The sequence below is a fragment of the Oncorhynchus clarkii genome, chromosome 12 (assembly GCF_045791955.1).
Source record: "Oncorhynchus clarkii lewisi isolate Uvic-CL-2024 chromosome 12, UVic_Ocla_1.0, whole genome shotgun sequence".
NCBI classification, from domain to species: Eukaryota; Metazoa; Chordata; class Actinopteri; order Salmoniformes; family Salmonidae; genus Oncorhynchus; species Oncorhynchus clarkii.
Window position 1 is genome coordinate 53,679,914 of NC_092158.1, and position 16,136 is coordinate 53,696,049.

Here is a 16,136-nt window from a genome sequence, read left to right on the forward strand (position 1 = left end):
TACCTTCAGGTGCTCCGTGAGTGTTTTAGAGTATTTCAGTGCACTCTCCTTCCTCAGCTTGAACAGTCGCAGGTAGAGGAGGGACTGGCATCGCAGGCTGGAGTGGGAGGGAGGGAGGGATGAATGAACTTTAGCAGAGTGACTCAACGAGCAGTAGCACAATGACACTAATGTCCATACACGCTCTAAATGGAATCTATTGAGTGATGAGTCAGGACACCTACCACAACACGGCTAACCGTTTATCTGCTGACGTAGCGTCTGGGGCCATGTAGCTCTTTAACTTCATAGTGTACCTAAGACATACACACAGACGGAGACAAGAGAGAAAGAGAGTGAGAGACTAATGACTGGTTCTCAGTAGGTCTGTCTGGCAATGCCACACTAGCACTCTTAAGAGGTTTCATAATATTATGGTATACTGTCAATTCAGTTAATTATTTGTCCATTTGTACAATTTTGGGTACATTGTGTCTTTATGAAAAGGTAATTGCTACTGTGAAGATAATTTCTACTTGATATCAAATTGTATTGGTCACATACACATATTTAGCAGATGTTCTTGCAGATGTAGCAGAATGCTTGTAAAACAAAATAATGGAAAGTTGCTTTGGAGCTAGAAGCAGAGCTGCCATATCTGTCAGCGATATCATGTTGAAAATATGTTAAAACATGGCGTAAAGAAGTTGTTGAGAAATACAGCCATTTGTTCTTACTTGATGAGCTCCACGGTCTCGGCATACATGGGGAAGGGGGACTTAGCCTCCTGAGCACTCTTCTCCAGTGCGTTTCCGCACTCAATAAAGGACACCACAGCATCCAGGTAGTACACAGCCTTCTCAAACCGGTCCATCTGCACACAGCAGCAACACACATTAGGGAAACCGGCTCTTATGCAACTGATTCCCTCTCACTAATCGAGTAGACAGTTAGTAGCAAGGGGAACGCTTCATGACCAATGCTTGTCGTGAAAGCAACGTTGTAATAAACATGGCAGACTTAAAATGTCATGAGTATTATGTAGATTTCTAATACAAATATTTGATGGTTTCCCTGGATACTTGAGAATAGGGCTAGACAGGCTCCCGTCTCCCAATAAGAACAGTGAGATACACTTAAGTATCTGATGATAATCCCCAGGTGAATTATTGATACCAAGTGTGGACAATTATAGCTCATCTAGCTGCTCCACTTTCAGTAGCCAGAGGACCCAAAAAGAGGATGCAAAAGCACTGAATAGTAAAACCATTAAACTCTTCTATTCCAGAGAGTGTGTCCAAAATAATTACTAAATTCCCTAGCTTTTCGTGAAAAACAGTTGTCATACTCTAGGCCCTCATATTCAACTCTGGATCTCAAAGCCAGTTCCACTGCTTTTTTTCTCCTCCATTATTTCCCTCTAATCAGGGACTGACTTGGACACCAGGTGTGTGCAATTACTTATCAGGTAGAACAAAAACCATCAGGGTCCGGACCTTGTAGGGTAAGAGTTGAATGCCCCTGCTCTAGGGTGTCCAAACAAAAATGCATCTTTTGACCAATGGGTCAATGTCTCTATCATAATCCGTTCAAAAGCTATTGGAGTGTTTAACCTTGTAGGATGGCCAGAATTAGGGTGAGGAAAAAAAGTGGTCAAAAATCAGGAAAATTGCATCGTGTCAGCAAGGCTGGATTCTGGGCTACTGGCTACCTGACAGGCGCACTTTCCTGTTTAACTCGGCAGCTTCTCGAATTCGTAGGACAGAAAACATTATAGAGGTAAGATGGATATCGATTTTGAGTCATCATATTTTAGTATAAGCTTTTAATATTAATTCGACATTCCTGTTTGAAAATGTCTCACAAAAACAAGCATCTCTCTGAAATATCAACGGACAACTGAGCTTATACCAAGCTTCTTATTTTCAAAGCCTTTCACATTTAACTCAGCTCGTGTCATGCTAATTTTGCTTTTTGCAACCAACAGAAACAACATTGAAGATGACGACCACAAATTGTGAAACCTTCAAAAGTTGTTACAAGAAACCCACACCGCTATGTCAGAGCTCGGTGCTTATTACTGGATGTATTAGGTTACGAAATCCGATATATAAATGCTAAGTTAGAGAAAGAACCCACTGAACAATTCAGAACGTGAATAGTCATATTTGTCTTGGTAAAATAAGGAAATTACATTTCATCAACCAAAGAGCATTTTCAGCCCTACATGCTCTTGGTTTCACATTAGAGCTAACACAACCGTTTCTTACCAGTGCATCTGCATTGTGTTTCAGTTTCTTGGCCTGTTGTAAGTAGTGATCCGCAGAGTGAACCCTGAAAAAGAACAGGTTCACCAGTCAGTTATTGCATTCGTTTCCTGTACGCCCAAACTTAGAAAAATAACATACAAATGTTTGAGTATACTCTCTAAACAACTATGCACAAGGTTTATTCGCCACAGCAAGTGGACGGACCCTTCCCACTGAGCTTTTAAACTGGTAATGTATGGTATCTCTGTTTTACACTGGCACATCCATTTCCCATATCCCAGACAACCCTATCCCCTGCAGCTCTACATGCTGACTGGCAGTGGGTTATCCACAGTGGAGAGATGGCTCTTCTTACCTGTCCTCAAACAGCAGTTTTGATCTCAGGGACTTTGAGCCATCCGAGGAGAGCCGTGGCACAGCAAGCTTGTTATCAGAGCCCTTTGAGGATTTCTCCTGCGGAGAGACAACGTTTATAATCCTATTCCTACGTGGGCTATTTTATGTGACAATGTGATGGGAATAACAAATCATGCCGTGGTGAAAGTGGTGAGCTACAAATGTTATATTTGTTTCCTTCCCAAATGTATTTGCAGTCGGTGGACATTTTGTGTGACACTTGAGCCAGAATAATGCTCAGTGCAGCTGGTAAAGGGCACCCTAGTTGTGTGTGTGTGTGTGTGTACACACACGAGTTTGGATAAAATGGTGTCATAAGTAGAGCATGACAGTGTGCAGCCCACATAGACGGACAGGCAGACTAGACTGACACACCCACATACCTTGCCCTCCCGGCTGCTCCTGCCCTGCTTGTCCTCGCCCTTCCTGTGTTTGGAGGTGGAGCTGCTCTTGGTGCTGTGGCCTCCCTCCTTACCGCTGCTGGCTCCGCTGGACAGGGAGGTGGAAGACTGGCTGACCGTCCGCTTGCGGCTCTGGTGCTCTGCCTTGGGTGTTCTCTGCAGCCCTCCTGACCCTGATATGGAGGGAGAGGGCACCGGCTCTTCCTTCACTTTGGCCTCCATTGCCCTCTTAGACCTGGTGTGGGTTGTTTTCAATTTTAGCATTCAATGTTCATGTTGGGTTGCAGAATTTAAGCATGGTATGGTTTGAATAAAAAGTCACTCACTCTTTGCTGCTGTTCTTGTGATGAGATGAGGATTTGTCTTCAAGTCTGGACTTCTTGCTATCAGGCTTGGTGCTCTCGTCATCATTCTAAAGTGAATAACAGGGGAGGGGAAAGGATGATTTATTGTGGGTGCATTTGAAAGGCTTGTAAGGAATGGGGTCCTTGGTATTTGACTGGGTATCAACTGAACATGAAATATCACATTCTATTCTCTAGGTCATAAACATTAGGAAGATGGCCAAAACGTATTGACATTCAAGCTTAACCCATAAGACTCTAAGCCCTGTCTAAGCCCGGGGGAGGGAGGGTTGAAAAGGTTATACCAAGGATAATTTTGCCATTTGAGTTGGAATTGTAAGATCCCTTGTATAACATTATATCTGGCCTTACTGCTATTAGCCCATGCAAACACATTGAATAACAGATTCACTACAAGTTTGTTCTGAAGTATCTATCCAATATCAGAGATTTAAAAAAATCCTGATTTCATTTTTATTACATGTATTTAAAATCACTTATTTGTGTCACTAAACAGTCTCCATATATTACTTCCATACATATTTTGACTGGTTTTTGCCTTACATGGTGACATCACCATGCGGTAAGTTAGTTAGATAGAGTTCCAAACCTCTGCCAATAAGGCTAATTTTCAGTTTTCCTCTTCCCACTCAGACCACTCCCAAACAGTCCTGGCAAAATTATTGCTTGAGAAATTGGTCTTTGCTAAGAAACTATTTTTATTTTCAATTAAAATGGTCAAATTAAACAATCACAGTAAGGTACCTAAGGGTGTATTTATACTTGGTCCCTTTCAGCTAATTTGTGAACTCAGTGCGGTTCGCTTAATTTTTTTGTGCAGTGCGAACACTCCAAAGTAACTCAGACCCCCCCAAAAGAGCCGCCGAAGCAAACGGAGACCATCTTGAGAGGTGGTCTGAGTTTGGTTCGCTTGACTGCAGTACGGTTCCCTTTTTTAGAGCAATGTGAACACAAAGCTCCCCAGGTTCCCTTGTCATTATTCCTGCACCACACACTTGACTACTGCAACACCTTTTCCCCTGCCATAAGCCCTGACATTGAGCCACAAAAAAGAGAAGATGATGTGCAGGTTCATGGAGAAAAAGAATGTGGCGTTTTTGGATAAAGATTAGCGATTTTCAAGGATGCACAGAAATGCAAAAATATGTTTTGTACTGGTACAATGTTCAGATTATGTGATCTATAGGCTAAGAGAGCTTCATAAACAGTTTATCTGATTTGAATACTTTGAGACGAAAAATTTGGTGAGAATCAATTAAAGCATTATTTAATCTGCATTATTGGTCTGCTATTTATTCTGTTACCAATGATTTTCAGCTGTTCGAAGCTGGTGTAGAAAACCAAAAGTAAAAGAATCAAAAACGAAACATAAGGGAAAGCATAGAAATACCGCACATAGAAAAAGATCTACTGCGACTTAGACTTGCTTTCAAACGAGAATGGCAGATCTATAACTCACATTTGTATGTGAATTTGGTAGGGTCGCCCAAAAGGTTACATATTACCGCTTTAAAGGATAACAAATAAATAATTCAACCTCATATTCATCATCTCCAGCATTACCCCAACATGTGTGAAAATGGCACATTATTATGTTTTGTAGTAAAAAAGATACAGGAACATAAATGGTTTCCAATGACATCATCAACCAATAAATAGACAATTAGTAGGCAATTCCTACTCATACAGTGCCTTGCAAAAGTATTCAGCCCCCTTGAATTTTGCGACCTTTTGCCACATTTCAGGCTTCAAACATAAATATATAAAACTGTATTTTTTTGTGAAGAATCAACAACAAGTGGGACACAATCATGAAGTGGAACGACATTTATTGGATATTTCAAACTTTTTTAACAAATCAAAAACTGAAAAATTGGGCGTGCAAAATTATTCAGCCCCCTTAAGTTAATACATTGTAGCGCCACCTTTTGCTGCGATTACAGCTGTAAGTCGCTTGGGGTATGTCTCTATCAGTTTTGCACATCGAGAGACTGAAATGTTTTCCCATTCCTCCTTGCAAAACAGCTCGAGCTCAGTGAGGTTGGATGGAGAGCATTTGTGAACAGCAGTTTTCAGTTCTTTCCACAGATTCTCGATTGGATTCAGGTCTGGACTTTAACTTGGCCATTCTAACACCTGGATATGTTTATTTTTGAACCATTCCATTGTAGATTTTGCTTTATGTTTTGGATCATTGTCTTGTTGGAAGACAAATCTCCATCCCAGTCTCAGGTCTTTTGCAGACTCCATCAGGTTTTCTTCCTGTATTTGGCTCCATCCATCTTCCCATCAATTTTAACCATCTTCCCTGTCCCTGCTGAAGAAAAGCAGGCCCAAACCATGATGCTGCCACCACCATGTTTGACAGTGGGGATGGTGTGTTCAGCTGTGTTGCTTTTACGCCAAACATAACGTTTTGCATTGTTGCCAAAAAGTTCAATTTTGGTTTCATCTGACCAGAGCACCTTCTTCCACATGTTTGGTGTGTCTCCCAGGTGGCTTGTGGCAAACTTTAAACAACACTTTTTATGGATATCTTTAAGAAATGGCTTTCTTCTTGCCACTCTTCCATAAAGGCCAGATTTGTGCAATATACGACTGATTGTTGTCCTATGGACAGAGTCTCCCACCTCAGCTGTAGATCTCTGCAGTTCATCCAGAGTGATCATGGGCCTCTTGGCTGCATCTCTGATCAGTCTTCTCCTTGTATGAGCTGAAAGTTCAGAGGGACGGCCAGGTCTTGGTAGATTTGCAGTGGTCTGATACTCCTTCCATTTCAATATTATCGCTTGCACAGTGCTCCTTGGGATGTTTAAAGCTTGGGAAATCTTTTTGTATCCAAATCCGGCTTTAAACTTCTTCACAACAGTATCTCGGACCTGCCTGGTGTGTTCCTTGTTCTTCATGATGCTCTCTGCGCTTTTAACGGACCTCTGAGACTATCACAGTGCAGGTGCATTTATACGGAGACTTGATTACACACAGGTGGATTGTATTTATCATCATTAGTCATTTAGGTCAACATTGGATCATTCAGAGATCCTCACTGAACTTCTGGAGAGAGTTTGCTGCATTGAAAGTAAAGGGGCTGAATAATTTTGCACGCCCAATTTTTCAGTTTTTGATTTGTTAAAAAAGTTTGAAATATCCAATAAATGTCGTTCCACTTCATGATTGTGTCCCACTTGTTGTTGATTCTTCACAAAAAAATACAGTTTTATATCTTTATGTTTGAAGCCTGAAATGTGGCAAAAGGTCGCAAAGTTCAAGGGGGCCGAATACTTTCGCAAGGCACTGTAACTGGTTAAAATCACATGATGCACACTGAATGGAATCTTCCTCTCTTTTTTTTACTACAAAACATAGAAACGCGCCATTTTCATGTTGATGTTAGTTAGGGTGGTGCTGGAGATGACTATGAAGTAGAAAAAGTGCGAAATGTCCCTTTTACTAAATGCAATCTACACTATATATACACACACAAAATGATGTGGACACCCCTTCAAGTTAGTTGATCCGGCTATACACCGGTTGCTAACAGGTGTATAAAATCAAGCCCACAGCCGTGCAATCTCCATAGACAAAAATTGGCAGTAGAATGGCCTTACTGAAGAGCTCAGTGACTTTCAACGTGGCATCGTCATAGGATGCCACCTTTCCAACAAGTCAGTTGGTCAAATTTCTGTCCTGCTAGGGCTGCCCAGGTCAACTGTAAGTGCTGTTATTGCGAAGTGAAAACGTCTAGGAGCAACAACAGCTCAGCCGCAAAGTGGTAGGCCACACAAGCTCACAGAACGGGACCGCCGAAGTGCGTAAAAATTGTCTGTCCTTGGTTGCAACACTCAGTACAGAGTTCCTAACTGTCTCTGGTAGCAACGTCAGCACAAGAACTGTTAGTCTGGAGCTTCACGAAATGGGTTTCCATGGCCGAGCAGCCAAACACATGTGCAATGCCAAGCGTTGGCTGGAGTGGCGTAAAGCTCACCGCCATTGGACTTTGGAGCAGAAGAAACGCGTTCTCTGGAGTGATGAATCACGCTTCACCATCTGCCAGTCTGGGTTTGGCGGATCTGGGTTTGGCGGATGCCAGGAGAATGGTAGCTGCCCCTATGCATATAATGACATTCTAGACAATTCTGTGCTTCCAACTTTGTCACAACAGTTTGGGGAAGGCCCTTTCCTGTTTCAGCATGACAATGCCCCCCACCGTGCACAACATGTAAGTAGGTATATCTAGCTGTTCGATAACACATTCTGATGGAAGGGCTTGTCCTGCACTTTGTAAAAACCCAGAGTGCATTGAATGAATGTTGGAAAAAGATATGGGTTCCTTTCTAAACATAGCAATGTGAATGCAAAAATGACTTGGACCACAAAATAGGTGAAATAGTGAACTGGCAAAAGCGCTGAGTCCTCTTTCAAATTCAAGGGCAGTGTGAATACAAAAAACGTAGTTATTTTGCTAATTTTTTTTTTTTACCCCAGAGTTCACTTTAAAAGTACAGATATTGGTCCTCGTTAAAGAGGACTATATGTGAAAACACCCTAATGGTTACCCAGAAATGATTTGATATTGAGATAAAAACAGCTGGATTGAAAATGTAACAGACCTTGTCATAACAATCTTTTTCACCAATGTGAATAGGAAAGTCCTAACACGGCATGAATAGCAGTGTGCTGTGGCAGGCCATACCTTGTGTTTCCTCTTGCCCTTACCGGAGCTCTTCTCAGAGGGCTGCTTCTGGAAGTCCTTATCTCTGTCCAGGGAGCAGTCCCTCTCTACTTTGGGCTCTAGCAGGTCTTTGTAGGGCCGTCCAGGAACGCGGGAGAGCAAGCTCAGGTCGATCTTCACCATGAGCACCTGCTGCTGCCTGATGGGAAAGCGGTCATCCGGATCGCTGAGAGGAGAGAGCAGTTCCTTCTCTTCCATAGGAGAGAACACACACACTGGAGTCCTGATGCTCTCTGTGTACTTGGGGGTCTGAGACGACGAGGGAATGCTGTCGTTCTCCTCCGATTCTGAGGAGGAAGAGTCCGTGTCCACAAACTCCCGGGACTTCTGGGAAGTCTTGGTGGGCGCCTTGCTCTTTCGCTTGTCCACAGCCGGTCTGGGTGAGGACTTGGGCTCCTTCTTGATGTTTGGTTTGCGGGAGCCCTTGGTGGCGGCCTTGGGCCGATGGGGAGGGATCTCAGGAGCGGGTTCACTTTCAACCCTCAGCCCCCCCTTTGGCTCCTCCACCACCGGGGGCTTCTCAGACTTTTTCGGCTGTTTTTTACCCACTGTTCTGCGCTGGCCGGGGCCACCCTCACTCTGAGCGGGAGATTTCTGCCGGCCACGGCCGCTCTCTGAGCCCTTCTGTGCTGCCCTCAGGTCCCTGCTAGGTGTAGGCGCCCCTGAGTCTTTAGACCCGCCCTGTCCACTGTAGCCACGGCCTGAGCTCTGGTCCCGCCCCTCCTTCTTGTACTTGGTGGGTACATTACTGTCCACTGGGGAGGCCGGGGAGAACTGCTTGGCTTTCTTAAACCAGTTGTCCAACTGCCATTTATTGGCTGTGGCTGGTTCAGGCTGTGGGGAGAAGTGTAGAAATTGGGACTGGGATCTACTACATCATATTCTGCATGCCTTATCAGGTCAGGTGCCAGAAGGTAAACAGTACTGACAACTGACAACCCTTGGTTATAATACAATAATGTAATAACTGGTCCAGAAGATGGTAGGTGAAAAGGAAAACTAGGCCTACCTCTGGTGATGCCGGGCGAGGGGGCTCATTGGCCTCGCTATCTGTGGAGCTGCTCTCGCTCTCGCTGTCCGACCCTGAACTGCTCTCTGAGCCACTGTGACTGCTGGAGTCATCCCGCGAGTGCACCGCTCCCTCGCTGTTATTACTGTTGTTACTGTGGGAAAGAGACAGGTAAACGCAGTAAGTTAGTGGACAGTAGGCCAGGGCCGTTCATGTGGAGGCATCCTCAGTTAGTAGTTACACATGGAAATAGCTAGCTATTCTTATAGCATTTATTTCCAGTTCTGAGGGGGGTGAATCGTATCAAGAACTTGAACTCCAATGAGTCGCAGTCTGAGAGACCAGTAAGGACACTACCTTGCTGATGCGTTTCTGGAGGCATTTTTGGCCGAGTCCTGTTCTCCATCACTGTCCTCATCACTGCTGAGCTTCAGGTCATCTTCCAGCAAAACATTACTGGAACATTACAAGGCCATGGAAGTTACACATTAACAACACATATGGCTTCATTACCACACAAACAACTACAGGGAGAACTAAGCAATATGGCTCCTATCCTGTGTCCCTCAATGTTTGTGGATCCTCTGTCAACTGTGTCACGATCATTAAGCAGCAAGCCATAATGTTCTTAAGAGATTTACAGGGTGAAGGGACACTCACTTGGCCTGATCTCCATCGCATGGCGCTGCCTTGGACTGGTGACTGCTCGATGTCTTGGTTGGTCTCTCTGGAAGTGAGGAAGGGTGAGAAGAGAATTTATTACCATTATGACAATGGTGAAATCAACCTGCATCCAGAGGTTCAAAATGTGTGAGACTTGAATGTAAAGTGCTGGGAAATACTTACTGTGTGCACCAGGAAAACTTGCGTGCTGGGTGTCCTAAAAAGATAATCAAGATATTTTTTGTTTATACAGAGACATTACATGCCTTTAAAAGTTCAACCACACTGCTCATTATTACAAAAACAGCTACTTTTTGATTATGGTAGTGTTTAACTATATGGCATTTTCTTTATTCCAATATTTCACTGAAAATACATATTGCTTTGTTGTACTTTTCACACTCTCTCTCTCTCATGTCATCTATTCAGCCGGCACAATGTTTTGACTAGTCATTGGTACAATAAGATACACATTTTTTTTAATGGATGTCTGAAAAGCATTTGTTAGGCCAACAAAACAATACCAGTCAAATGTTTGGACACACCTACTTATTCCAGGGATTTTCTTTATTTTTTATATTTTCTACATTGTAGAATAATAGTGAAGATATTAAAACTATGAAATAGTTAGCTTTGCACACTCTTGGCATTCTCTCAACCAGCTTAATGAGGAATGCTTTTCCAACAGTCTTGAAGGAGTTCCCACATATGCTGGGAACTTGCTGGCTGCTTTTCCTTCACTCTGCGGTCTAACTCATCCTAAACCATCTCAATCGGGTTGAATTTAGGTGATTGTGGAGGCCAGGTCATCTGATGCAGCACTCAATCACTCTCCTTGGTTAAATAGCCCATAGCCAGCCTGGAGGTATGTTTTGGGTCATTGTCCTGTTTGAAAAACAAATGATAGTCCCACTAAGCACAAACCAGATGGGATGGCGTATTGCTGCAGAATGCTGTGGCAGCCATGCTGGTTAAGTGTGCCTTTAATTCTAAATAAGTCATAGACAGGGTCACCAGCAAAGCACCCCCACACCTCCTCCTCCATGCTTCAAGGTGGGAACCACATATGCAGAGATCATCCGTTCACCTACTCTGGGTCTCACAAAGACACAGTGGTTGAAACCAAAAAAATCTCAAATTTGGTCCCATCAGACCAAAGGACAGATTTCCACCGGTCTAATGTCCATTGCTCATGTGTCTTGGCCCAAGCAAGTCTCTTCTTATTATTGGTGTCCTTTAGTAGTGGTTTCTTTGCAGCAATTCGACCATGCAGGCCTGATTCACACAGTATCCTCTTAACAGTTGATGTTGAGATGCCAGATTGAATGACCTTCCTGTCTTAAATAATGATGGACTGTTGTTTCTCTTTGCTTATTTGAGCTGTTCTTGCCATAATATGGACTTGGTCACAACACAACTGATTAGCTCATCAAGGCAAAGGTTGACTAAATAATAAATATATGTTTTGATTTGTTTAACACATTTTTGGTTAATACATGATTCCATGTGTGTTATTTCATAGTTATGTCTTCACTATTATTCTACAACGTAGAAGATAATAAGAATAAAGAAAAACCCTGGAATGAGTAGGTGTGTCCAAACTTTTGACTGGTACTGTTTATGTAGGCCTAACAAATGCTATTCAGACATCCATTCAAAAAAAATTTGCATCTTATTGTACCAATGACTCGTCTAAAAATTGTGGCAGATGAATAGATGACTTTCTAAGAGATAGTAAAATATGACAATTTCTATGCTCTGCCTCTGTACGTCTCTAAGGCATGCTCTGCTGTCTGACCTTGGAGGGGAATGGAAACTTTGAAGGCTCTGTTTTGCAGGGGGTGTGAATGGCGGTCAACGGAGGGGGCCAGGACTGAGTCATTTCCTGGAGGGAAAAATGGAAAAAGTGAAGTTGAGTAAAATCTCAATGACGGGAAGAAGAAAAAATTATTTCTTACTCAGATTACAGTACATGATATCCTCTGAAAAAAAAAGTATTCTTACCTTTAAAATCTCATCAACACAATTCGCATCACCAGTCATGGGACCCTACAAACATCAACGATTGTACCATTGTTAGAAGAAGAATAAAAAGGCTCATAAACAACAAACGTTAGTGTGTCATATTTCATCTTGTTAGTGACTAAGTCACTAAGTTTTCAATTCTAGAGATTCAATAGAATAACTCATTCTAGTTCTGTGGTTTTACCTCAACAGGCTGCGAGGGGATCTTGAGCTTGGAGAGCGACGCCTTGCCGTTGGACTTCATCTCCCCCATGGTGCTGCTGTGGGACTGGCCACTGTACATCGCTGATGAGGTCTTGGGCTCCACCGTCTCCTGGCCATCCATGGGGCGCACGTAGGCTGTAGGCTTCTGTAGCATGGAGCTGGGCTTGGACATGAGCGAAGGGGGGAAGGCCTGGCTGGAATGCGGGCCGCTGGTGAAAGATGTGTGCACACGCGACGGGGAGTCCCAGTTGGCCTCGCGCTCACGTGGGGACTTGGAGCGGTAGCGCTCCTTGCCGTGGTGCTCAGCACCTAGTGACCGGGAGTGACTGGAGCTCAGGGAACCCTTGGCTGGGCTAGACGTGTGGGACTTGGAGTGTTCTGAGCCATGCTTGCTGGACTTCTTGTGTTCCCGCTCGTGTCTTTGGCTACTGCTGCTGCTACCGCTACTCCTGCTACCGCTGTGGCTGCCCTGGAGGCTGGATCTCTTAGAGGACTGGGAGGACGAGGTGCTGGCCGCTGGGCCTACTGGAGTCCATTTACTGTTCTGGCCACTGCCACCGCCACGCTGGTCCCCAAACAGAGACTGGCCAGACTTCTCCTCGGAGGACGACGAGCCTGAGGGTTTGCCACCGAGTTTTGGAATTGTGTCTCCGATAGGTTCCTTCATCTCGTCGTAGTTTCCAAGCATACTCTGGATACGACTGGACAGTTTATCTTCTTTGCTGGACTGCACATACAAAGAGAGAGTGAGAAAGAAAGAAACAGAGGGTCACCTTCAGGACAGCAGTTAAGCACTTGAATTAATTGCTTTTAGTCTAATACATTAATTAAATATGCTACCCAAACTTTGGATTTATTCTGGTGAAAACTTCTGAAATAAAAATTTTTAAAACATTAAAGAAACATTGACAATGTATTTTTGTTAGGGAAATTATACTATTAGCCCTCTGATATGAAGCTTAAAGTTGAAACAATATTGAGGAGAGGGCGGCCCTCTCAACTAACCACACAAGAGAGACGATTGGCTTATTCAAACTCCCCTCCTGACCAGTGAGGCCATCTGCATGGGGTGATAAGGGCCTTCCATGGCTCCATTAAAGAAGTTAAATCAATCACTCGGAGGGGCTCCTGCTACAGATGACAAGAGGTAAACCACAGTGTGTGTAGCCTATCCAATTTCACATGGGGGCCCCCAAACCGATTCTTTCTGACAGATACCCGTGTGGGGTGGGGAACCATCTGTTATCTGTAGAGGAAATGTAGAATATGTGCTACACAAAGCTTTGCTGGTCTGGATAGAAAGCAGAGAAAATCCATCAGAGCCCATTCACTCTAGTAATTGGGTTTGCCTTGCAATATGTTGTGTTGTGTATGTGTACAATGCATAAGTGTGCCGCCATGCAAGGCCTACACTTTGATAGAAGGGCTCTCGGTAGCAAACAAACAGAGCAAAGAAAGTAACACCTAACCCCCATCTTTCACAATTCATGCACCAGTCTTAACCTACATTTACAATGTTATTAGGAGAGAACTTCAAAATGATATAACACACAGTAAAGTGGAGAGCAACATTAAAAAAATGGAAAAGCCATAGGCCCTGACAAAAATACATTTGAAGTGCATATTGGAGTCATTATACTACAAAAGCCATTTAAGATCAGCATTTTTCTGCCTGGGGAAAGATGAACTGCATCTGTGCAACCCGTGTACAAATGTTACCACGCTGCTATAAATTGTAAAAGTTCAGTGGCAGATTTGTTTAGTGGCTCTTTTAAATAAACAGACGTGAAATTTACAGGAAGACATAGTAAACAAATGTTACTGGACTATGAATACTATTGGTCAGGACTGATGTTACATAACTCGCTGGAAACTAATCACAAAGAGGCATTCTACTGCCTACATGAGAAGATTGAGTTTTAGTTATCCAGTTGATGTTTCACATTTCTACATTACATGACCCATTTTGTAACTGCATGAGTAAACAAGCGGTGGCTTCTCTAAAAACAACACAGTGGACTCAGGGCTCTGAGAGCTGCGGAACACAACATGGCTGCCATGACTGGTGGTGGGAGGGCGACTTCCCTGGGTCCTATTCTTCATCAAAGCCCCCTGATTACCTTTCACTCTGCGGGGGCAAGAGACAGCTTGGCTTTCCATGTCGAACTCACCTCTCACCCCTTTTCATTCGCTACATGTCTGGACACGTTCAAAATCATCTGTTGATTGGTCCTCTAACTAAGAGAGGAGCCACTTACCTCTGCTTATATCTGGTTAGTGGCAAAGATTAGACTGAGCCAAGGTCTGAAATCCTTATAATCGAGTTGGTGGGATGGGAGATCTGGCTCTGGCCCACATCAATGCTCATAGAAAATGTGCATCCCTAAACCAACTGCTTTCTGTTGTTTAGTTGACTACAGAGGCCTGGTAAGCATCAACATCAATAAGGGTTAGGTCTACTACTCAACCACTATCTATGATAGGGGACAGTACCATACAAGCATCCTAAAGTTGTCAAGACTGCATATGAATGCAGGTCCCCTTTAGCTGTGGGCTATTTACTGCCCACAATGATATAGCAATTTGATGGGACAAAAGGACTAGCGGTTATGCACTTACCTCAGGCTCATTGTGAGAAGGACTAAGGAAGGACCAGATTAGATAAAGGGACAGAGGAGACTGATTTGCAGCATGGACAGGGTGGGCATGAAACCTCAGCTTGCAAGGCCCGGGCCCTAAATTCCTCCTGAGCAGCCAGCAACAGACCTGAGCCCACATTAACTGCAGCTAATGCAATTCCTCTAAACAGTGCACTTACCTCCAACTCTCCCTGCCACTGTTCAGATATAAAAACACGTAAGCAGTTCTCTGGGTTTAAAAATAGTTATCAATGAATCCTGCAAATCAATCATAGCATAATGGGAATACTTATAGGAGAAGCAAGTATAAACTCTAAGATGTAACTAAATGACAGAAGCAAATCAAAATGAATAACAAAATAAACTTACAACTTTATAAGGTTCAGGAAAGAGAGGGGAGTGAGCTGGAAAGGCCTCTCCTCCCTGCTGGATTTCTTGATTTCGCCTTTCTCTTTCTTTCATACGGAGCACATTCCGGTCTTCACGGTTCATGTTGCTAACAACAGAGACACAGTCACTAAGCGTGGAGAAGAGAAAATAGCAGCTTCCAAATACTTCGGTCTACATTAAAAAACACCAAGTGATACTGCAGAGTACACAAAAAAAAGATAGGGGGCAACTTAGGGGAAGGGCATTTTTCAATGGCTTAAAAGGGGAGGGACAAGAACATCTACACACCCCTGCAAGTCTAAAGCGTTATAATGAATGGGTGATCAAAAGCTACTGATTGTAGGACTATGTGTTGGAAACACTGTGGGGCAGAGATAGCACAGTTAAGTCAATGGAATAAATGCAATTAGCATATGAACAGCTAGGCTATCTAGTAATAGGTATTATATTGTGAATAGGGCCTATTCACTGCCTTCTAACGACCCACTTTTCTACAGTACATATCCCACCCTCAAAATTATCAATCCAATAACAAGACCACAAATCGTAATTTCATGTTTTTTTTTTTCTCCATCTCATGAATACAATGTGTCATTTATTGTAATATAGTCGCTAATATTTCTGATGGCATGTGATAAGCTTTTAGGCGCTAGGTGGCCCGGAGGCAATCTGCCAACAGGACCATCAACATAATTTCTACTAACAGCTTTGAAATAATCACTGCAAGTAGGGCTGGGCGACATATAGAATGAATTATATTAATTTGAATGTACGTTTTTGCACGATATACCAAATGCTTGTATAGCAAGAATCATGTAACAAAATGTTTTTTTCTCGTTTTTATGAGCGCTCATGTCTGCTTGTTCTCGTGTTGTCTTTTTGGTCTTGTCTCCTTTGATGCTCCTATGCTGGGTGCGCCTTCCCATTTACACCAGAGATCTGTATATAATGATGAGATGCTCATGTATCAGCTCTAAAAAAAAATGGTAGTTATTGTCCCAAAGGAGGGAAGGCAGGCGACAAGCTTAGGTCAGATATAAGTCCATTGAAACACATCAAAACC

At 43.3% G+C, this 16,136-nt stretch overlaps 1 protein-coding gene across 5 annotated transcripts in view; it reads right to left on the minus strand.

The window, feature by feature from the left end:
- LOC139420806 (AF4/FMR2 family member 4-like) overlaps window positions 1-16,136 on the minus strand; it is a 39,528-nt gene that overhangs the window by 5,187 nt on the left and 18,205 nt on the right. For 2 of the 5 annotated variants that reach the window (XM_071171095.1, XM_071171094.1), the window contains exons 2-17: window positions 15,053-15,179; window positions 12,025-12,771; window positions 11,820-11,864; window positions 11,614-11,700; window positions 9,999-10,032; window positions 9,813-9,879; window positions 9,510-9,608; window positions 9,153-9,306; window positions 8,105-8,977; window positions 3,373-3,458; window positions 3,029-3,281; window positions 2,605-2,702; window positions 2,250-2,313; window positions 717-853; window positions 225-296; window positions 4-97 (exon numbers count right to left, since the gene is read on the minus strand). In XM_071171095.1, coding sequence (XP_071027196.1) covers window positions 4-97; window positions 225-296; window positions 717-853; window positions 2,250-2,313; window positions 2,605-2,702; window positions 3,029-3,281; window positions 3,373-3,458; window positions 8,105-8,977; window positions 9,153-9,306; window positions 9,510-9,608; window positions 9,813-9,879; window positions 9,999-10,032; window positions 11,614-11,700; window positions 11,820-11,864; window positions 12,025-12,771; window positions 15,053-15,175 — 3,033 coding nt within the window. In that variant the 5' untranslated portion in view covers window positions 15,176-15,179. Of the gene's footprint in view, window positions 1-3; window positions 98-224; window positions 297-716; window positions 854-2,249; window positions 2,314-2,604; window positions 2,703-3,028; window positions 3,282-3,372; window positions 3,459-8,104; window positions 8,978-9,152; window positions 9,307-9,509; window positions 9,609-9,812; window positions 9,880-9,998; window positions 10,033-11,613; window positions 11,701-11,819; window positions 11,865-12,024; window positions 12,772-15,052; window positions 15,201-16,136 lie in introns of all 5 variants that reach the window. The other 3 variants (XM_071171098.1, XM_071171097.1, XM_071171096.1) reach the window with 2 other exon arrangements.